Source organism: Mobula hypostoma, chromosome 1, assembly GCF_963921235.1.
Source record: "Mobula hypostoma chromosome 1, sMobHyp1.1, whole genome shotgun sequence".
Lineage (NCBI taxonomy): Eukaryota > Metazoa > Chordata > Chondrichthyes > Myliobatiformes > Myliobatidae > Mobula > Mobula hypostoma.
The window spans coordinates 15,531,867-15,556,506 of record NC_086097.1 but is presented as its reverse complement, the minus strand read 5'-3'; the positions used below and the strand labels follow the sequence as shown (position 1 = coordinate 15,556,506).

The 24,640-nt window shown below is 40.0% G+C and overlaps 1 protein-coding gene across 1 annotated transcript in view; it reads right to left on the bottom strand.

The window, feature by feature from the left end:
• trip11 (thyroid hormone receptor interactor 11) overlaps positions 1 to 24,640 on the bottom strand; it is a 142,331-nt gene that overhangs the window by 58,224 nt on the left and 59,467 nt on the right. The window contains exons 4-11 of the mRNA XM_063043804.1: positions 22,886 to 23,161; positions 19,556 to 19,624; positions 17,976 to 18,138; positions 12,685 to 12,725; positions 9,691 to 9,780; positions 8,410 to 8,610; positions 2,862 to 5,900; positions 2,049 to 2,189 (exon numbers count right to left, since the gene is read on the bottom strand). Coding sequence (XP_062899874.1) covers positions 2,049 to 2,189; positions 2,862 to 5,900; positions 8,410 to 8,610; positions 9,691 to 9,780; positions 12,685 to 12,725; positions 17,976 to 18,138; positions 19,556 to 19,624; positions 22,886 to 23,161 — 4,020 coding nt within the window. The remainder of the gene's footprint in view (positions 1 to 2,048; positions 2,190 to 2,861; positions 5,901 to 8,409; positions 8,611 to 9,690; positions 9,781 to 12,684; positions 12,726 to 17,975; positions 18,139 to 19,555; positions 19,625 to 22,885; positions 23,162 to 24,640) is intronic.

Here is a 24,640-nt window from a genome sequence, read left to right as displayed (position 1 = left end):
TCCCCCACACCTGTTGGTCTCTTGTTGGCAGATATCTTCACAGATCATGTTGGGGGGGCACAGTAGCATAGTGGTTACAGTACCAGTGACCTTGGTTCAATTCCCACCACTGTCTAAAAAGGAGCTTGTACATTTTCCCTGTGACCACATGGGGTTCCTCCCACAGTCCAAAGACCTACTGGTTGGTACATTAATTGGTCATTGTAAACTATCATGTGATTAGGCAAGGGTTACATCAGGGATTGCTGGGTACTATGGCTCAAAGTGCCAGAAGGGCCAACTTCGCGCTGTAGCTCAATAAATCATAGTCATACTTTATTGATCCCGGGGGAAATTTGTTTTCGTTACAGTTGCACAATAATAAGTAGTAATAAAACCATAAATAGTAATATGTAAATTATGCCAGGAAGTAAGTCCAGGACCAGCCTAATGGCTCAGGGTGTCTGACCCTCCAAGGGAGGAGTTGTAAAGTTTGATGGCCACAGGCAGGAATGACTTCCTATGACGCTCTGTGTTGCATCTCGGTGGAATGAGTCTCTGGCTGAATGTACTCCTGTGCCCACCCAGTACATTATGTAGTGGATGGGCAACATTGTCCAAGATGGCATGCAACTTAGACAGCATCCTCTTTTCAGACACCACCGTCAGAGAGTCCAGTTCCATCCCCACAACATCACTGGCCTTACGAATGAGTTTGTTGATTCTGCTGGTGTCTGCCACCCTCAGCCTGCTGCCCCAGCACACAACAGCAAACATGATAGCACTGGCCACTACAGACTTGTAGAACATCCTCAGCATCGTCCGGCAGATGTTAAAGGACCTCAGTCTCCTCAGGAAATAGAGACTGCTCTGACCCTTCTTGTAGACAGCCTCAGTGTTCTTTGACCAGTCCAGTTTATTGTCAATTCGTATCCCCAGGTATTTGTAATCCTCCACCATGTCCACACTGACCCCCGGATGGAAACAGGGGTCACTGGTACCTTAGCTCTCCTCAGGTCTACTACCAGCTCCTTAGTCTTTTTCACATTAAGCTGCAGATAATTCTGCTCACACCATGTGACAAAGATAAATAAATACTGCAGATGTCAGAGGGGATTTCAAGAGCAATGCAGTCAAGTACGTGCAGTGCATTTTGTATATTGGCTACACTGATGCCACAATGGGCTACCCATTGACAGAATTTTGAGAGTGATGCAGTTTCAGATATGAAGGGTTTGTTTCTCTATTATCATCAAATAGAAAACAAACTGGCAGGAGGTACCATAGCATTGGGATAAGACCTGTTATGATTGGAAATAGGCACACGAGAAAATCTGCAGATGCTGGAAATCCAAAGGAACATCCACAAAATTCTGGAGAAACTCAGCAGATCAGGCAGCATCAATGGAAAAGAGTGAACAATCAACGTTTTGGACTGAGACCCTTCTTCAGGATGGGAACAGCTTCTTCTGCCAGGCTGTAAGAATACTGAACTCCCTGCCACCACCCAAGTTTCATCACATATGATGCACCAGTTGTGTTATACTGTTTACTTTTAAACTTGTGTCGTAAATGCACTTTATTATTTGTTAATTTATTTGTGGTAATATTACTTTACGTGTTGTATGTCTGAGCTATATGTACTGTGTTGTGCAGGGTTGAATGGCAATTAACTGAACTTGAACTTGAAAAATAATTAGAAGAGACCATTCTGATTCAGGGTTTCAGTGAGCTACACACTTAATATTAGGAACTGAAAGTGACGAAAATACTCAGCGGTTAAGGAAACATCTAGGGAAAGAGAAAGAGAATTACAGTTGGAGACAGATACACCTTTCATCATAACCCAAAGCACTAACACTCTCGCTCCCTCTTCCCACAGGAGGACAACTGATCTAGATCTTTCCAGCATTTTCAATTATAATTCTAAATTCCAGTATCAGCAATATTTTGTTTTGGAACTAGATTTAAACTCTGGTGCCTCACACATAATTGTGAGTCATGCTTAATGTGCCTTACTTACTCCTCTATAATGTTTGAACTTAACCACAATTCTAATGATATCTTACCTCATTCACTAATGCAGTGGCTTCCATTTGCTTCTGCTTAAGGGCCAGCATAACTTGGTCCCTCTCATGCTGAAACATGCCTGCTTGCTCCTGCATAGATTTCACTTCATTAAGCAGCTGATTTAACTCGCCAGTCTTCCCCTTCAAGTTGTGAAAAATAACTGATCAATTCTAAAACAAAACTCATACCTGGAAATAAAGTTTTAAAAAGCCATGTTCTAGCTATGGAACTACTGTATATAAGGTTTTGATTTCCTTTTTCAAAATTGCTATTTGAAACATCTAATTGACTGCTGACATGAAAATAGTAACTGAGAAACAACAAAGTATTTTTTCAACATTTGTAATGATCACTTGAAGGATCCCAGGACCATTTTGCTATTATCAGTAGGTACAGGAGATCAAGGAGAGCCTTTGCTTTAAACTACATTAAAATCCATAGTGGGGCTGCTCAACCTACGGAATCCATTCTTTTAAATGGAAGTAGCAAATTCTAACACAGTTACATCTAAGTGATAACTTTTAGGCTGAGGGGAAAAGGAGCCACCACTAGGATATATGTGCATTATTCTTTTAAATTATCAAAGTAACCAAGCAGGAAAATGCAAATAACTTCAAAATCAATGACTGACTGTTACAATTAGCAACTTTTTTTTTTAAAAAGGACAGATACTCTTACAATATTTCAACATTTAAAAGCTTTACAAAATCTTCTACTAGCCTAGCCTGCTGATTGCTAATGCGGTATTGCCCCATTACTGTATAAAACTTGTTCAACCGACAAAGCAACCAATTAAAGAGTTTTGAACTAACCTCCTCTTTCTCCTTTAACAATTTTTCTAATGCAGAAGCTTTTTCTCTCATAGAATTTGATTCAAACTCTTTTTCTCTCAACATCATGGAGAATTGCATATTAGTCTCCTGAAGGGCTCGAAATTCGGTTTCCTTTTCCCTCGACTTGCTCATAATCTGGTCATTCTCCTCTTGAGCCTTCTGGATGTCCAGTTGCAAAAGCGAAATCCTTTCTTTCAGATTAGTGACTGCCTGCTTTAAAACTTCATTTTCATTATCCTTGTTCCTCAAGCATCCTGTCACTGATGACAACTGGTCACTCTTTGATTTGATGAGAAGGTCTTTTTCCTTGAATGACCTTTGTAATTCTTCATTCTTTTCTTTCATTTGCTTTATCTCCAGGGCTACATCCTCGTGTATGCTTTTTCCAATGTTAGCATTCATTGGCTGAGAGGCAGATAATTCAGTATTATTCTGAAGTGCCAATATTGTGGCATCCTTCCCCTCCAATATTTTATTCAAACGTTCCACCTCTTGCTGTAGTCCTTCTATTCGGTTCAAATGTTCTGCTGATGAACATTCATGGGAAGTATTCTTCACGTGCAATATTCCTGTGCTTGTTCCCAACATTTGTGGTTCTGTTGGTACACTGTCCAACTTGCCCAAAATCAGATTCTTGGTGCTGCTGAGTTGCCCGATGCTTTGCTGGACCTCAGCAAGCTCCTGGCTTAGGCTCTGCAACTTCTTTTCCTTTTGCTCATAACTATAAATTAAGCTGTTGTAATCTATCTGGAGCCGAGAGTTGCACTCACCATCTGTAGACAATCGTCCCTGAAGCTTAAGGAGCTCATCCTGGAGCTGAGCTGACTCATGCTGCATGTTTTGAACAGTGGTGATCACCTGCTGCTTCCACTCTTCCATCTTCTTCACTTGCTGCTTTAGCTTGTCACGCTCCTGCAAGAGCTCTTCAAACTGATTACTACTCACGAGGCCTGACTCGCCATTCGCCTCCATTCCAGAGGTCTGCAGAACGGTGACTAGAGTTTGGCACTTTTGACTAAGAGCATCAATTTCAATGTCCTTCTCGCGGATAATCCGAGACAAATTCTGGATTGTTTCCCGTATCATATCCTGACCCTCATTTTCAGTTTTATTGACCATTTTCAGATTCTCCTCTTGGAGTTTCAAAAGAGCAGCTTCCTTTGCAGCAATAATGTCCATCATTCGATGGTATTCTGTCTTTAGCTGACTGTTCTCCCTTGTCTTTTCATTTAACACTGCCAATACTTGCTCTCTCTCCATAGCATAGGCCTGCAATTGCTGCTGCAAGTAGGCCACATCTGCACCAGCCTGCCCATAGGTGCCAGAGGTTATCCTAGCATTAAGAGTCTGGATTTCCATGTTCTTCTGTTGAATGATTTGGGTTAGCTTAACGGCTTCATCCTTAAAAATAGTAAACTGATCTAACTGCTTAATCAGAGACACATTCTTCTCATTCAGTACCTTTATCTCCATTTCTTTTTCTTTTATACCATTAACTAATCTATCAATCTCCACTTTAGACAAATCATGTTTTTCATTTCCATTTTCTCCATTTACTGTTTGTACTTTAATCTCTTGGAGAATAACTGGAGCATCTGTGGGGTCATCCTGAAATTCTCTTTGCATTTTCATCTGATTGATGGATTCCTGAAGGCTATGGATTTCATCATCTTTCTCACAAATTAACTTTTCATACGTTGAACTGATTTCCTGACACTGGGTTTTAGCTTCGTCCACTCGATCCTGTACGGAGCGCTGGAGCTGAAGGATATCCTGCTTTTGTTCCTCAATAGTCTTCTTGTGAAGCCTTACTTCCTCTTCAAGACTGTTCCTTTTGTTGTTCAGTTCAGTTATTTCCGTCTCCAGCTCTATTATTATATCAAGGGTCTTCGGTTCAGCAATAGGTTGAGGTCTGCTTTGTTGGTCCCCCAGTCTATCTATCTCTTCCTTGAGGTGGTTGTTCTCTTCCTTCATCACACTTAATTGCCGATCTTTCTCTTCGAGGTTTTGCTTCAAAGACTCACATTCCCCTAAAATCTTTACATTCTTTTCAATTTCTTGCTGCAGTTCTAAACTTCGCACTTTTAGCATTTCAACAAATGACTGTTTTTCCTCCAAAAGATCTGTCAACTGCTGCTGTCCCTCCAAACTAGATTTCAGCATTTCTTTGGTCTCTTCATGGTCCACTTCCAACTGCTCTATATTGCGTTTGAGCTCTTCAACCTCAAAATCCTTCTCTTGGATCGTCTTGATCAAACGATTATGTTCTTTCTGCAAAGTTGTAGCATCTAAACTTTGAGCCTCTGTTAACTCCTTGATGGTTTGCTCGTATTTTTTTGCTTCTTCGTTCAGTCGTTTCTCAGCCTGGCTCAATTCAGACTGCAGCTGAGCTTTTTCCATTTTCATTGCCTCCAGCAAGGTGCTGTTCTCCTTGGAAGCCTCACTGTTACTGGAAACAGTTTCCTCAAGTTGTCCTCTAACTTTATTCAAAGCCAAGTTGGCTTCATCTTTATCTGCAACAAGTTTTTTATTTTGGATTTTGAGATCATAAAGCTCTGTTTGCAAATCATCATTTATAGCTCTGGTTTCCATAATTTGCTTCCTCAGCTCTGAAATTTCTCGATCTTTATCTTCGAGTAATCCTTCTTGACATGCACTGCTCTGAGTTTGCTGAACTACTTGGGCAAACTCCATCTTGGCAACCTCTAGCTGTGATTCGGCACTCTTTAGCTTCTTTGTCAGATCTGCAGCTTCTGCCTTCAACTCCAAGTTATCCACCTGCGATTTCTTTAACTTCTCTGTTAGGTCACTGACTTTCGTGTTCAGTTGTTCTTTGCTCATGTGCAATTCATTAAGTGCAAAAGCACTCTGGCTCAGCTTGCCCTTCTGCACTTCCAGCTCTTGCACCATTGATGCCTTTTCAGCCATGATGACCTCCAGCTCTGACTGCAGCTGCGTGGTCTTTCCCTCCGAATCTTTTCGCTGCTGTGCCAGCTGATCTTTGGATCTAATCAAATGCTGCAGAAAATCAAGAAATGATAATGTTATTCAGGCATGGCTCAAACGCAACTCACTTGTAGTGCATACTATGAGCATAAATCGCTTCTAACTTTTAGCCATTTTAGTAGGATTGTGTGTCATATACTTGCAGGCAGTTTACAAAATTGCTGGTACAAAATGTATTTATTATTGAAATATGGCACGGAGAAGGCCCTTGAGCCATGCTGCCCAGCAATCCCCAAATTTAATCCTAGCCTCATCACAGGACAATTTACAATAACCGATTAACCTACAAACTGGTACTGGCATGGGAGGAGACCAGAACATCCAGAGGAAACTCACGTGGTCATGGGCTGAACGTACAAACTTCTTACAGGCAGCAGCAGGAATTAAACCCGGGTCACCGGTACTATAAAGTGTTGTGCTAACTACTGCACTACCATGCCACTACAAATTCCTGTGTCACCCACAGTAAGGCCAAAATAAATGATCTAAAAACTGTTCAAACTTTACATTACAAATTTCCTCAATGTGGTATTTAATATCCTGTGAGCACCAAAGCTAGCTACAATATGTTTATATTTCTATGATTTACAAAACACACAATGAGAGCTCCTTGAGTATGCAATGTATTTTCTGATTATAACTCAACTGTTATGCCCCAATCCCTTTCCAAATTATAGCAACTGGGTATACTACTGCATTGAAATAGGGTTAAAAACCAATCATTGGCACACATTTTCCAGTCTGATAATGTGGGAAATACAGTGGTGCTAGAAAGTTTGTGAACCCTTTAGAATATTTATTTCTGCATAAATATGACCTAAAATGCGATCAGATCTTCACGCAAGTCCTAAAATTGGATAAAGAGAATCGACTTAAATAAGTAACACAAAAACATTATACTTGTTCATTTATTTATTAAGAAAAATGATCCAATATTACATGTATTTGTTGGAAAAAGTATGTGAACCTTTGCTTTCAGTAACTGGTGTGACCCCCTTGTACAGCAATAACTTCAACCAAACGTTTCTGATAACTGCTGATCAGTCCCGCACATTGACTTGTTGGAACTTTAGACCATTCCTCCTTACAAAACGGCTTCAATTCTAGAATGCTGGTGGGCTTCCTTGCATGAACTGCTTGCTTCAGGTCCTTCCACAACATTTCTATAGGATTAAGGTCAGGACTTTGACTCGGCCATTCCAAAACGTGAGATTTCTTCTGCTTTAGACATTCTTTAGTAGACTGACTTGTGTTTAGGATCGTTGTCTAGCTGCATGACCCACTTTCTCTTGAGCTTCTGTTTACGTTTGGATACCCTGACATTTTCCTGTAGAATTTACTAGGAGATTTAAAAAAAATTCATAGTTCCGTCAAATATAGTAAGCCGTCCTGGTCCCAAGGCAGCAAAGCAGGCACAAACCACGACACTGCCATCACCATGTTTCACAGATGCGATGAGGTTCTTATGCTGGAATGCAGTGTTTGCTTTTCACCAAATATAACGCTTCTTGTTTAAGCCAAAAAGTTCTATTTTGGACTCACACATTCACAGAGCATTCTTCCAATAGCCTTCTGGCTTATCCACGTGGTCTTTAGCAAACTGTAAGTGGGCAGCAATGTTCTTCTTGGAGAGTAGTTGCTTCCTCCTTGCAATCTTGCCATGCACATCATTGGTATTCAGTATTTGCCTGATGAACACTGACATTAGCCAATGCAAGAGAGGGCGTAGCTCCTTAGATGTAACCCTGAGTATCTTTGTGACCTCCTGGAATATTACATGCCTAACTCTTGGAGTGATTTTTGTTGGCCGACCACTTCTGGGGAGAGTAACGACAGTGTTGAATTTCCTCCATTTGTACACCATCTGCCTGACTGTGTATTGGTGAAGCCCAAACTCTTTAGAAAAGGTTTTGTATCCTTTTTCCAGCGTGAGCATCAAAAACTATTTTTCTGAGGTTCTCAGAAATCACCTTTGATCGCAGTATGGCACACTTCCAAAAACCTATGTGGTAAAGATCAGACTTTGATAATGAAGACCCAGCTTTATGTTCTTTGAATAGGCCAGGGCCTCCTACAATCACACCTGATTGTAATCCCATTGATTGAAACACCTAACTTCCCCTTTAAATGAACTGATAATACTAGAGGTTCAGATACTTTTTCCAACAACTACATGTAATATTGGATCATTTTTCTCAATAAATAAATGAACAAGTATGTTTTTTTTGTGTTGCTTATTTAATTGGGTTCTCTTTATCTATAGATAAAACTTACATGAAGATCTAATCACATTTTAGGTCATACTTATGCAGAAACAGAGAAAATTCTGAAGAGTTCACAAACTTTCCAGCACCACTGTACAATTGACTGTAAAAAGCAATTTGAAAATCTTTTTGCCACAAAGGAAATACTTTCTTCCATTAATCCAAAGGATATTAGTTTGTTACAATTTACAAACCTTACACAAGGAATCAGGAGCTACAGTAACACCATTATAAATAATGAATGGTACAATGCATACTTCAGTAGCTTCTTGATTCTGTTTGTCCAGTTCTTCCAATTCAGACATTAATCTGTCCCTCTGCATGGAGATGTCCGACAGCTCATTCTCTTTGGTCAACAAATTCTGCTTCAGTTCACTCACTTCCAAGGCCAGACTATTAAGGTCCGATTCACTCTTCTGAATATTCTGCAGGTTTGAGAGTTCCTGTTGCATTGCCTCCTGCCATTCAAAGGATTTCTTTAATTGCACATTTGATCAACTTTAAACACAATCAACATATCACATGATCAATTGCAAAGTCCTGTTAATTCAGAGATGAACCAGAATGGATACCACCAATCTAAAATGTGCATCTGAAACACTCAAAATTCATTAGAATTACATTCGTGCAATTTTGCAATGAAGAGCTTAAGACTGCTAAATGATTACTCAGTTTCAAATGGTTATTAGCTTATTTTCCACATCAGACAACTATTGGATACTGAATTATTTCCAGCATTACTCAAATCACAATCCAGCAATCTACAAATATAGCAGCTGCTGTCCAACATGAAGTTCATACCATCTTGTAAACATAAACACAAACCTAAGAACTTAACTATGGGGGCATTCCCCAAAATTCAGAGACCCTGACTATACAAGCAAAGTTGGTAATCTATCAATTACATCATCAGGCTTAAACTTTCTACTGCCTATCTAGGCAATCTTACTTTGCAAAATTATCTGGAATCTGATGAGGAAATTGTGAACAGGTCATTTCCTCCAAATTCTATTAATTTACTCAATTATCTAACAGTGCTCAACAACCATTTTACTGACAGTGGATAAATGTTCCGTCATAAAAGCTTAACTTGCTCTTGATCTTCAAATGCCTTCCCATGTTATTTTGGAAAACACATGAATGACAAAATACCTATTTAAAATTTTCTGTCCTAACAATAATCATTAGACAACACAGGTTGCGTATTGGTCTCAGTTAGAAAGAATGCAACAAATTGGAATCTCTTCATGAACAACATTGGTGCACTTTTATCACATTGCTGGGTGGAGCACATATCATGTCTCAAAGGCAGATTTTTGGATATTGAAGCATGCGATTCCAAAAACAACCTGTAAGAGGTGCTTACAGTTGCTGTTGCCAAGGGTTTTATTTTCTCCACCCTCAGCACAACATTGGGGGCCTTTCTGAAGAAGTTTATGATACAGAAATCATCTTGATTTTAAAAGACCATTCCAAACAAAAGAGTGCAAACATATCCTAATATCAATCTGAAAAAAAATTCATGATCCAACACTAACCTTTTCCTTTTGTAGTTCTTCTTTTTCATGGTTTAACAATTCCAGACTTGCTTTTAGCTCATGAATATCTTCTTGTCCATTATACTTACCCTTAAAAGTACACAAAATCAAAATTAAACTACACAATTATCTACCAAATATGAAAGTTGGTTATTTGATCAAAAATTCTTAGAAAACTCCTAAAAAAATTAATTTTAAAAACTCTTAATAAAGATTGTTTAAAATCTTTTCAAATGAAGTATGTTTAATTTATTTTTCCTTCATTTTTATTATCGTCCCAAATCTTGACACAAAGGCACAATTTTGATTACCCCTACCCTAGATCAAAACAAGCATGATAACCTAAAAGGTATGCCAGCACAATGCATCAATAACAAAGCAAAGGTAAAATTTAAAAATCTAAAACAGTTTTTATGTTGACAGGAAGGTAGAAGTGAATACTCCAAGAATATTTAAGAAATATTTAGCTGAACACATGAATTGCCAAGGGATCGAAGGCTACAGGCCAAATTCAAATAAATGGGATTAATACAGGTGGACAACAGGAATTCTGCAGATGCTGGAAATTCAAGCAACATACATCAAAGTTGCTGGTGAACGCAGCAGGCCAAGCAGCATCTATAGGAAGAGGCGCAGTCGACGTTTCAGGCCGAGACCCTTCGTCAGGACTAACTGAAGGAAGAGTGAGTAAGGGATTTGAAAGCTGGAGGGGGAGGGGGAGATGCAAAATGATAGGAGAAGACAGGAGGGGGAGGGATAGAGCCGAGAGCTGGACAGGTGATAGGCAAAAGGGGATACGATAGTGCAGAGTAAGCCCTTCTGGCTGCCCAGCAACCCCCGAATAACCCTAATCCAAATCACAGGACAACTTACAATGGCCAGTTAACCCACATGGTACGTCTTTGGACTGAGGGAGGAAAAAGGAGGACCCAGAGAAAACCCATGCATTCCACGGGAAGCACTTACAGAACTCTGAACCCTAGAAAGCCCCAAGTTTAATAGCATCACACTAAATATGATGCTACCATAGCGCCATGGGCAGTGTGAACCCTCTTTAGGGGAAAAGACTACTAAGGAATGAGTAGGTTTCTGAGAAGTGGTTCAAAGTAGACACATTAAAGCAGTCCCATGACTTCAGCATACTTTCTTAGATTTCAAACATCTGAAGAAAGTTACTGAATATTTTATAAGCTCAAGCTGTTCCACACTTACGTCTTGAGAGGAAAATAAATACAAGCCCGGAACCCATGATCAGCTGTCTCCCACTACTGCTCTGAAAGTGATACCAGAACAAAGGCCCAATAATAAAAGCCAAAGTGAACCTGGACAGTTGGCTAAATCTATGCACATTGGTAAAGATAGTTGTCAAAAACCTGTTTGATATTGAGAAGCAATTAAAAGCAAAAACTTCCCAAAAAAATAGTAAATTATTGAAAAATGTAATTACAACAAGTTGCAGTAATTGAAAAAATTCTGAAGGGCAGGATAAATGATGAATTGGACAGGTAGGGACAAATCAGAGATGGCCAATATGACCATGTCAGGGATAAATCTTGGACAACCAATCAAAGTGGGTTATTTGAGAAGGTAACAAGTGCATCAGATGAGGATAGGGCAGTAGATGTGACCAACATGAACTTTGGTGTGGCCTTCAACGTGGTCCAAATGGTCCAGGGATCATGGGCAAGTTGGCTAATCGGATCCAATATTGACTTGCCAGTAGAAGAGAGAATGATGGCTGAGGACTGTGATTGTTTGCCTCAAATCAGTGGTGCTGGGGCCTTTGCTCTTTGAAATATACATGAATGATTTCGATGTGGATATAGAAGGTGTGATCAGCAAGTTCGCAAGTGACTCAAGATTGGCGGCGCCATTAACAGGGTGGAAGGTAGTCTTGGGCTACAGGGGGGGTATCAATGTATCTGGGAAACAACATGAGAAATAGTAGATGTATTTCAATCCTGATAAATGTGAAGAGATGTATTTTGTGAATACTAATGAGATTAAGTCATAACACCAGGTTCTAGGAAGCATTGAAGTGTGCATGTCCAAAGATCTTTGAAGGTGATAATGGTTAAGAAGCTATATCAGACAATGGTTTTCAGTCATCAGGTCACTGGATACAAGAGCAGGGCAATTATGCTCCAATTTTATAAATCACTGGTCAAACTTCAGCTTAAGTATTATATGCACTTCTGGTCACTGCACTAATGGAAGAACGCAGTGGACAGGGTATAAAGAAGATTCACCAAAATGAGATGGAGTGTTTTAGTTACATTAGAAAGATTACATCTATTCTCCCTGGAGTGCAGAAGGTTAAGAGAAGACACGACTGAGATAAAGAAATTATTGAGAGGTCTAAATAGGGTAGGTCATGGGAATTTTCTCTCCTTTTCAGAAGTAGATGAAACCAGAGGAGCCAGATTGAGGAAAAGGAGTATGAGATTTAACAGGGATGTAAGGGGAATTTATCCACCCAGATAGTGTCAAGTATTAATACTGCACTGTTGGAGAGAATGGCAAAAGCAGAGTTACTAACAGCATTTAAGAGCTGTCTAGACAAGCATTCTCAATTAGACAAAAATTCTCAAATTTTTCAGATATCATTCCTCACACAAAGATCTGCATAATTGGTTTACGTGATAATTTAATACTCAATACTTCATACAGATATTTACTAATTGAAACTTGACCTTTGAAACCATTCAATAATAAATACTGAACTTATAGTCCATCCTTTGCAGATTTACAGATCTGTTTACAGATGGCTATTAATTAATGCATATTTTACAAAGGTCTCACAATGTGCAACTTGCACCCACTCATGGATACTACTCACTGGAATTTAGAACTTGCTGTTCTAGAGTTATCAAGACATCTTGAATACAGTATAGATTTTGTTTATCATGTGAATCTTATCTGAATAAGGAGCAGGAATATTTAACACAAAATTAAGGTAAGACATTGCTCAGGAAGCCACCTGCACATACATACATCTTGAGAGTTATTCATTCCCTTCTGTTCTGTCTCTGCATCTATAACAGACAATATGAAATTATGTTAAATTATAAGGAATAAAACATATCTTTATTCATCCTTACAACTCACCAGCTAAGGACACAAGCTTTCCGTAAATGTGAACTGTTTAGAATTATTCAAAAAAAATTAACTTACATTAGAAGTAACTTGAAAATAAAACCTTAAGTATTCTAGCCTACTGTTGAAATACAGATAAATCTTCATGATTTAATAATTAGATAAATTAGCCAAAAATTCACTGTCAGATTTATGCATCTGACTAACTATACAACACATAGCACTAGAAAACTACTGGATTCCGATAAGTAAAGTCCGATCCAGTCTGGCATCAGATTTGCATCATCTAAAGCAGTGAAGTTTTACATACACTGAGGTATCATTTCGAACCAAATTTTTTCAAACACTATTAATAAAATAATTGAATCATACACTGATGATTTGCCCACAAGTTGCAGTGGATTAACACATTTCCTTTTCAACTCTGGGGATGTGATTAATAAAATGAAGGCCAACCTCTCCCGAGGATGTTACACAAAATTATTCTGGCTCATCGCCACATAGATTCTTCTATGTTTTCACCCAATATGCACTGGACACACACAGCTCCAATCTGCTAATTAAATTTACTGACGATACTACATTAATCGGCCTTATCTCAAATAATAATGAGGTAGCTTACAAAGTAGCTTACTTAGTCATCACCCTAACACAATGGTGTCAAGAAAACAACCTCTCCCTCAATATTGCAAAAACAAAGGAGCTGGTTGTGGACTGTGGAGGAATGGAGAGAGGCTCACCTCTATTGAGATCAATGGATTTGGGGTTGAGACAGTGAACAGCTTTAAGTTCCTCGGTATACACATCACCGAGGATCTCACGTGGTCTGTACATACCGGCTTGTGGTTTTAAAAAAGCGTAACACCACCTCTTTCACCTCAGACCCATGAAGTTGTTTGGTATGAGTCCCCAAATTCTAGGGACTTTCTACAGGGGCACAATTGAGAGCATCCAGACTGGTTGCATCACTGCCTGGTATGGGAACTGTACTTCCCTCAATCGCAGGACTCTGCAGAGAGTGGTGCAGACAGCCCAGCACATCTGTAGATGTGAACTCCCCACTATTCAGGACACTTACAGAGGCAGGTGCGTAGAAAGGGCCAGAAGGATCATTGGGGATCAGAGACACCCCAACCACAAACTATTCTAGTTGTTACCATCCAGGAAATGTTACCCCTGCATAAAAGCCAAGACCAACAGGCTCCGGGACCACTTCTTCCACCAAGCTATCAGACTGATTAATTCACGCTGATTTGAGTGTATTTCTATGTTATATTGACTGTCCTACTGTACATACTATTTATTACAAATGACTATAAATTACACATTTAGACAAGAGACATAACGTAAAGATTTTTACTCCTTATGTATGTGAAGGATGTAAGAAATAAGTCAATTCAATTTGATGTAGTTTGCACAACTAAAATAGAATAATTATTATGGCCTTTACCTTAAGGCAAACTGCTGGGGTAAAATTAGGGGTACAATTTATTCATGCGCTTTATCAAAGAGTTGGAACACTAGTTTCTGATCCAGTTGTCAAGTTTCTCTTCACAAATCCTGACAGCACAGAAAAGACTCCCCTCATTGAAACTTTAAAATGCCATCCAGGTGAGAGGAAAATATTTTGTATTGCACAGAATTGAGGATTAGTGATAAATTTACGTGATAGGAGGCTCTGAGAACAGTACAGTCATGCAGCATGCAAACAGACCCTCTGGCCTAACTCTGCAGACTATGCTATTCAGTGAGCTAGTGCCATCTGACTACATTCGGCCCACAGCCCTATAAATACCTCCTACTCATGTACCTATCTATGGTTTTTTTTTAAATATTACTAATATGTCTGCCTCAATTACAATTTCTGGTAGTACATTCCATGTATGCACAACTCTTTGCATGACGAAGTTGCCCTGATGTCACTTCTAAATTTTACGTCTTTAATCTTAAACCCAAGCCCTCTTGTTTTGAGCAACCCCACTCCCCACTCTGGTAAAAAAAAAAAAAAAATGTCCTTTCACCCTGTCTATGCCCCTCATGATCTTATACACCTCTATCTGGTTACCCCCAATCCCCTAAATCAGCGGTCCCCAACTACCGGGCCGCAAAGCATGTGCTACCGGGCCGCGAGGAAACAATATGAGTCAGCTACACCTTTCCTCATTCCCTGTCACGCACTGTTGAACTTGAACATAGGGTTGCCAACTGTCTCGTATTTGCCAGGACATCCGTACATTGGGCTAAACTGGTTTGTCCCATACGGGACCGCCCTTGTCCCGTATTTCCCCCGCTAAGGTAGAGCGTTCCTATGAAACCTTTCGTGCCGAAATGGCGTAAAGTGAAGAAGCAATTACCATTAATTTATATGGGAAAAATTTTTGAGCATTCTCAGACAAAAAATAACCTACTAAATCATACCAAATAAAACATAAAACCTAAAATAACACTAACATATAGTAAAAGCAGGAATGATATGATAAATACACAGCCTATATAAAGTAGAAATAATGTATGTACAGTGTAGTCAGGAAGATTAAGCCAAAACCAATTTGTGGAAAAAAAATCAGCACGTATGCGCATGCCCACACAGGTGCCTGCGCAAGGCTTCATGGTCATGGTAGTCTTTCCTGGGGTAAACACAAGTGTCCCGTATTTGACTGCTACTTTTGTCCCTTATTTGGGAGTGAGAAAGCTGGCAACCCTAACTGTAAAAGACATGTCGAGGTGAGTTTAACCCTACTTGAACACCCCCCGCCCCCAGTCAGCCGGTCCGCAAGAATATTGTCAATATTAAACCAGTCTGTGGTGCAAAGAAGGTTGCGGACCCCTGCCCTCAATTCCAGAGGTTAAAGTCATCACCTACACAGCCTCTCCTTGTAACTCAAGCTCCCCAAGTCCTGGTAACATCCTGGTAAATCATTTCTGCTCTCTTTCGAGTTTAATCACCTATTTCCTTTAATAGTGTGAGCAAAGCTATACACAACACTCCTTTCCAGTTCTGATGAAAGGTCCTGACCCGAATCATCAACTGTTTATTCCCCTCCACAGATGTTGCCTCAAGAATTTTGCCTGTGATCCACAATTCTCAATACAAGTGCAGCCTCACCAATATCTCGTATAACAGCATCATAACTTCCCAACTCCTATACTCAATACCCTGATTAACAAAAGCCAGCATGCCAAATGCCCTCTTCACTACCCTATTTACTTGTCACAATGCTTTTCTGAACTATGTAATGGCATCCCTAGAATCACTGCACAAGTCCTAACCTAGTTTGATCTTCCAAAATACAATACCACACATTTATCTGAATTGAAGCCATTTGTCAATCCTCAGCCCTCATAGCTAGCTGATCTAGATCCCCTGAAATTTCTAATAACCTTCTACACTATCTATAATACCAGCTAATTTGGTATTATCCAGAAAGTTACTAACCATGCCTTGTACGTTCACATCCATTGTTTATATAAATTACAAACAACAAAGGTCCCATAACTGATCCCTGTGGCACATCACTAGACACAGACCTCCAGTCTGAGAGCCAAACCTCTACTTCCTACCACCAAGACAATTACAAATCCAGTCTGCTATCTCCCCCTGGATACAATGCAATCTAACCTTCCAGGCCATGAAGGACTTTGTCAACGACCATGCTAAAGTTCATATACACAACATCTACTGCCTGACCCTGGTCTGCCCTATTGGTTATCTCTTCAAAGAAATCCTCCAACAGATTTCGCAGACAAGACTTTACATGCACAAAGCCACGCTGACTATCCTGTCAGACCCCGTTTGTTCCAAATGTTGGCAGATCCTGGCCCTCAGCATCATGTCCTGCAATTTATTCTGTACCAATGGTCCCCGACAGTTAGTCAATCTTATATCCATGCTAGTATCTTTCTTGTAATACAATGGACTCTTATCTTTATCTTGAAGGCACACACTCAGCGATTCAGGAACAGCTTCCTCCCCTCTGCCATCTGATTCCTGAATGAAATTTGAAGCTTTGGATATTACCTCACTTTTTTTAATATACAGTATTTCTGTTTTTGCACATTTTTTAATAATCTATTCAATATACATAATTGATTTACTTGTTTATTATTATGCTTTAATTTTTTCTCTCTCTCTCTCTGCTAGATTATGTATTGCATTGAACTGCTGCTGCTAAGTTAACAAATTTTGCATCACATGCCGGTGATAACAAACCTGATTCTGATTTAGTAGCCATACAAGTGTTTGGAAATCAGTAAGAAAATAACAACTGTAATTAGGTAGTCTATCTCATTGCTCACTTATCACTATCTCTGGAATAGCATGGATGAACTTACTTGCTATAGGAGCTAAAAGCAAAGTCAGGCAGCAATACAATTACAGCACATCCCTTCCCAATGAACTTCATGCACTCTATGCATGTTTTGAACAAAAGAGGATTGGTATGTCGCCACCTACTCCAACAGGAATCTTGGAGTGCACCCAAACCTCAAGTCTTCCACAGAGTGAACCGTGGAAGGCATCTGGCCCAGATGGTGTCCCTAGCTGTGTAATTAGATCCTGCGCAGATCAGCTGGTTGGGGTACTTGCAGATATTTTTAACCACTCCCTTCTTCAATCCAAAGTTCTCACCTGCTTTAAAACTAGCACTATTAAGTTCAAGTTCAGTTTATTGTCATTCAACCATACATACGAAACAATTTTCCTCTGGACCAAAGTGCACAACACAAAACATAATTCGCACACCTAACACAAAGTAATATTATCCTGGTGCCCTAAGAAAAACAAGGTAACGTTCCTTGATGACAACTGCCCAGTGGCTCTGGGAGAGCACAGTTTTAAGGTGCTTGGAAGTAGCTACAGAGGAGATGTCAGGGGTAAGTTTTTTTTTTACACAGAGTGCTGAGTGTGTGGAATGGGCCGCCGGCTATGGTGGTGGAGGCAGATATGATAGGGTCTTTTAAGAGCCTCCTGGATAGGTATATAGAGCTTAGAAAAATAGAGGGCTATGGGTAACCTCGTGTTTGCGTTATGACTCCTGAATGGCTTCTTAGTATGATATGTGTAATGACACAGGTGAGAATATATATTCACATGATGATATTGTTATCTTATGTTACTGCAATCCTGAACAGTTTCTCTGCCAAGTTACAGTGCATTTTGGAGTTCCAATGCACGAATAGCTACTTCGAACCTTGCAATTGCTGCTCCAGTTCTTCTATCCGCTCCTCGTACTCTGCAAGCTCATCCCTGTGTCGCTTTGTGAGACTATTTATTTTCTGCCGATGTACATCTTGCAGCGTAGACAATTCATGCTGATGCTCATCAATCTCCCGGCTAAGCTGCTGCTTCACCTCCTGTAATAATGAGCCAACTGGTTATCATTAGAGCGGAACGAACTAAACATTAGCATAATCTAAATATTTCACGAGGAACATTAATCATGAACTATATGATTTCAATTTCTTTGGGATTTCAGAACCTCCCGAAGAATACTGCAACAGATTCAGTGGTAATACGAACACATCATTAGATTATCATGAGAAAATTTTTCCCTTAGACAAAATTAAATTATATTAAAACTGCTGGGCATAAATATGGTTAAAATGAGTACTGAAGGCAGCATTATGATAAAAAGAGTTCCTAGACCCAGACGATGATGTTCAGTGCTTAGTGATCATCTTCACTGTTAATTTAGTATCACCTTACTGCTGTACATAACAGCTGAGCAAATACCAGATGCATTAATTTTACAATCTTATTTAAAATATCAGATAACATTCATTCTTTATAATTTAGGAGAGATTCAATGGATGGGCACATGCTAAATAATGTAGCAGATGACTTGAATACCTGAACAAATATGACCAATGTACTCCATGAGTTTGTTTGTTTGTTTATTTATTTATTTACACACAGAGTGGAATAAGCCCTTCTGGCTCTTTCAGCCATGCCGCATAGCAATCCCCAAATTTGTAATCCTAGCCTAATTACAATTAACTGGTAAGTCCTTGGACTGTGGGAGGAAACCAGAGCACTTAGAGGAAACCCAGGCAGTCATGTGGAGAACGCACAAACTCCTTATTCAGGCAGCACCAGGAATTGAACCCGGGTCACCTGTACCGTAAAGCGTTATGCTAACCACCACGCTACCGTGGCTAACTGACAACAATCATTATCTTACAGTTCAAAGACACCTAGTAAATTACCGGTTTCGTTAAATTAGTTGTTACATATTGTCCATTGATACAAGCCGAAAGTTTTGCACAAATGGAATGCACCAACCAAGCAGATTTCAGTTGGTTAGTGACAGGAGTACTTTTATCGGTTGCAGGACCCATAGCCTAATGATAAGAAGGTTATCGTCAGTCTTAGCAACTGATTACAACCAGTAAGTACAGTTGCTAGATGAAGACAAAATTTGCTTTGTCTGTGGTACCATTTCTTGAAGGATAATGAAATAGACTATCCACTATACAAATTAATAGGCACATGATAAAGTACCAAACGGATTTTAACAGAAATGATATCGTATTCCTATTACTACCATATAAAGAGAATGGCAAAATAAAAGTCAATGCAGGCAGATATGGGGAAACAGAAACAGCAATCACTTATATTAAGTGATAATTCAGTGCCCTCCTGTTGTTACCTTAATAGCTAAGCAACATGCCCTAATACTCCAACATTATATTTACATTATATTTTAAGATGACTGCTGAAACTGCAGTTCCATTGACTAATGGAGTTCTTAAATTTGCAAGATGTTCTTACTTCTATTGTCTTTTGCAGCTTGTAGATATCATCCTCATCAGAGCTGACTGACCCTTGACTCTTAGTTACCTAAAAATAACATTAAAAAGAATTAACTTTTCTCTTCTAAAACTGCAATGAGCAGTTAGCATGATCGTGCAATGAGATCTAGATTAAACACAGAGACCAGTAAAAAGAGTTCTTAACTGAGTATAATTGAGTATAAGAGCAAAGAGGTCCTTCTGCAGCTGTGCAGGGCCCTGGTGAGACCACACCTGGAGTACTGTGTGCAGTTCTGGTCTCCAAATTTGAGGAAGGACATTCTTGCTATTGAGGGAGTGCAGCGTAGGTTCACAAGGTTAATTCCCGGGATGGCGGGACTGTCATATGTCGAAAGATTGGAGCGACTAGGCTTGTATACTCTGGAATTTAGAAGGCTGAGAGGGGATCTTATTGAAACATATAAGATTATTAAGGGATTGGACACGCTGCAGGCAGGAAGCATGTTCCCGCTGATGGGTGAGTCCAGAACCAGAGGCCACAGTTTAAGAATTAGGGGTAGGCCATTTAGAACGGAGTTGTGGAAAAACTTTTTCACCCAGAGAGTGGTGGATATATGGAATGCTCTGCCCCAGAAGGCTGGAGGCCAAGTCTCTGGATGCTTTCAAGAAAGAGATGGATAGAGCTCTTAGAGATAGCAGAATCAAAGGTTATGGGGATAAGGCAGGAACTGGATACTGATAGTGGATCATCAGCCATGATCACAGTGAATGGTGGTGCTGGCTTGAAGGGCCGAATGGCCTACTCCTGCACCTATTGTCTATTGTCTAACTTGAAATACAAACAGTTTAGCAACTTTACAAAAAGGGTATTAAAAAATTAAAAAACCTTATAGTATGGAATCTCCAAGGTGTTGTAATATACTATGAAGATAAATTTTATAGTCCTGATAAAGTATCCACTAGCACAGGATAGAGTGAAAGAACATTGCTTCTGGTTAAGGAGTCTATGACGAAGGGAGTCAATTTCAAAGTGGCTTAGAATGATTAGAAGACAATGTTTTACATGGATGATAGTTGGACTTTGAGTGCTTTCCTGTTGAGAAAAGTTGTAAGTGGAACCCTCCATCCTTCAAGCAAATATTGCAAAAAAATATTTGAAGCAGGAAATGATATTGCAAGTAGTTGGGATAGTGCAATTGATTTACATTTGTTCGTGCAAAAAGCCACAGCAAGAAAGTCCAATACCTTGCTTGTAACCTTTCAAAGTCCTATTTCTAGACAAACAGAAATAAATCTTTAGAGAAAGACACTGAATAGAAAATCCTGCACATCATTCATCCTCTGTCATTTACATCTTCGGTCTATAAGGAATACAACAGTAATTTGTATTATAATACTGAACAGTATTTTCAAGAAACTGTTATCAAAAATGTGTATTTTTTTACTCATTTCTCCAAAGAACCTGACTAGATCTGCAGTGAGTGTATCTTCATGTACAATTTCACCCCCCCACCCCCCAATATTTTAAGCATCCGGCAGGTGAATCAGGAGTTATATGCTTGCCCAGAAATTACATACGGTGTGTTTTCTAGTAATTGACAGTTCAGTCAGATGCATAAGCACGGAATTATACTTGTAGTAAATAGATCAAATCAAAACTGAAATCTGAATGCACTGCAACACACAGACAAAAATGCTGGAGGAACTCAGCAGATCAGGTAGCATCTATAGAAATGAATAGATCATCGATGTTTCGAGCCGAGACCATTATTCAGGACTGAAAAAGAAGGAGGAAGATGCCAGAATAAAAAGGGTGGGGTGGAGACGAGCTGGAAGGTGATAGGTGAAGCCAGATGGGTGCGAAAAGGGCTGGAGAAGAAGGAATCTGACTAGAGAGGAGAGTAGACCACAGGATAAAGAGAAGGAGGAGAGGACCCGGGATGGGGGAGTAATAGGCAGGTACGAAGAGGTGGGGGGAAATCAAGGAAATGGGGGGGGGGGGGAGAGAGTGGAATTTGTTTTCCAGAAGGAGAAATTGATATTCATGCCATCAGGTTGGAGGCTATCCAGACAAAATATAAGGTGTAAACACAAAATAATCTGCAGATGCTGGGATCAAAGTAAACACAAAATAATCTGCAGATGCTGGGATCAAAGTAAACACAAAATAATCTGCAGATGCTGGGATCACCTATTGCATCCAGTGCTCCTGGTGCGGCCACCTCTACATCGGTGAAACCCAACACAGATTGGGGGACCGCTTCGGCGAGCACCTCCGCTCCGTCCGCCACAACAGACAGGATCTCCCGGTAGCCACCCACTTCAACTCTGCTTCCCATTCCCATTCAGATATGTCCATACATGGCCTCCTCTACTGCAATAATGAGGTTAAACTCAGGTTGGAGGAGCAACACCTCATATACCGTCTGGGTGTAGTCTCCAGCCCCTTGGTATGAACACAGAATTCTCCAACTTCCAGTAATTCCATCCCCCTCCCTTCCTCTATCCCTATTTCACTCTGCCCCCTCCCCCAGCTGCCTATCACCTCCCTCATGGTTCCGCCTCCTTCTTCTACTACCCATTGTTTTCCTGGCTATGACGCCCCTGCTTCCCCTCCCCCACCCATTTGTCTTTCAAATTACTGGTTTTTCAACTGAAACTACAAGCATTCTTCAAATGTTTCCCCCTCCTTATTTCTTCAGTCCTGAAGAAGGGTTCCAGCACGAAACGTCGACTCATCATTTCCACTGATGCTGCCTGACCTGCTGAGTTCCTCCAGCGTGCTGTGAGTGTTAAAATATAAGGTGTAGTTTCTCCAACCTGAGGGTGACCTTATCTTGGCACAAGAGGAGACCATGGACCGACATGTTGGAATAGGTGAGGTAATCGGAATTAAATTGTTTGGTCACCAACATTTTCGCAGGTGAGGTGTTCCCTCACCTGGAATGACTGCCTGTGGCCCTGAATGGAGATGAGGGAAGAGGTGCATGGCCTATTATAGCACTTAGGTACTTTACCTGAAAAAGTGTCTCAGTTCAAAATGTCGACTGTCTATTCATTTCCATAGATGCTGCCTGACCTGTTGAATTCCTCCAGCATTTTGTGTATGTTGCTTTAGATTTCCAGCATCTGCATACCTTCTCTTGTTTATGATCTGAATGCACTGATTTGGTTTGTATCCTCCGAGACAAATCCAACTTCTTATTCAAGAAAATATTGGAATAGCTGAGAGATAGTATTCAAATGTTCTGATCACATGGATGAATGGAGAAACAAGGGAAATGCTAGGATTCTGGGATCAACTTCAGCTTTAACAATTATATAACCAGCATTGATACAATTCACTGACCTGTGCCAAAGCTTTCCAATGGGCAACATCAGTTTCTAACTTTGACACCTGTTTGGAAAGTCTGTTGATCTCCTGCTGGGACCAGATGACATCTCCAAAATCCATGGTGTCCCCATGGAACGTAGCACGGAGCGGAACATCGTCAGGCAGAAAGGCAGTAGAGGCTGTCGACGTGCTTTCACTGGTTTCTGTGTGCGCTGGCTGAGCAACAGACTGAAGCTTCTGCACTTGGTCTTGCAATGCAATCTGCTTGGCCTTCAAAAGGCTTATCGTCACCTTAAAATAAAAATCAATAAATCAGAGAGCCACATCCAGCAATCCAAATGAAAATTCAAATTTATGTGAGATAAAATTAAAAACAACAAATAAGTTTCAACTGCCTTAGAACAAAAAGAATCCAGATGTTTCTTCTGCCATCAACAAAATCAGCAATTCCAGAGACTCCAACCAGTAGCATAGAGGAATCACCTTAACTAAACTTTGAACTACATCAACAACCCAGAATCACAATGATGATCAATGTACAGGCCGCTATCATAAGGGTCATGAAATTACATATCACTTCATGGGTACAATGAAAATAAAGTTTTAATTTAATCCCTGGGCTCATTGATACGATCCAAGCAACAGGTTGTTGTTCTTTCATCTATACTCAGTGGTCCCTTTATGAGGTACAGGAATAGTCTTTTGGTGCTATAGCCCATCTACTTCAAGGTTCGAAATGCTGTGCATTCAGAGATGCTCTTCTGCACACTAGTGTTTTAACACTTGGTTATTTGAGTTACTGTCACCTTCCTGTCAGCTTGAAACAGTTCAGCCATTCTTCTATGATCTCTCTCATTAACAAGGCATTTTCACTTACAGAACTGTCACTCACTGTGTTTTTTTGGTTTGTGCAACATTCTCTGTAAACTCTATGCATGAAAATCCCAGGAAATCAGCAGTTTCTGAGATAACTCAAACCACCCTATCTAGCACCAAGAATCATATCATGGTCAAAGTCACTTAGATCACATTTCTTCCCCATCTGGAAGTTAGGTCTGAACAATAGCTGGACCTCTTGATCATGTCTACATGCTTTTATGTAATGAGTTGCCGCCACATGATTAGTTGATTAGATATTTACATGAATGAGCAGGTGTACAGGTGTACCTAATAAAGCCATGCCATTTTTAGAAGTGAATGCCATTTTTAAAAGTGTCTAGAGGCCAGCTAGGTTTACTTTAAAACATACAAAAGTCTTGCAAGTGACAAGGCTCATTTACAATATAAACACAATGTGTACTAAACAGGTTAAGTACGCTTTTAAGAATTGAGAATCTCAAGATCACAGGAAGCCATCAAGATGCCAAGATCCCAAAATGTACACCCTTGTGCCGTTTATTTTTGTGGTAACTTTATTCGTCAGATAGCATTGCTTTGGCATTACATTTATTTACTTACAGAGAGAACACAGTTAACAGTCCCTTTTGGCCCAATGAACCCATGCCCCCAATTACACCATGTGACCAATTAACTACCAACCTGAAATTCCACATTCCTCCCACAGAGAACTGGAGGAAACCCTTGCAGGCATGTGCAGAATAAACAAATTCCTGACAGACAGCAGCGAAATTGAACCCAGATCACTGGCACTGTAATAGCTTTAGACTGACTACTACACTACCATGCTGCCACAGTTAATCTCTTACTAATTACAGAGTTCCAACACACAGAAATAATTTCCCAAGGCAATTAATCCAACAGCACCTTAGA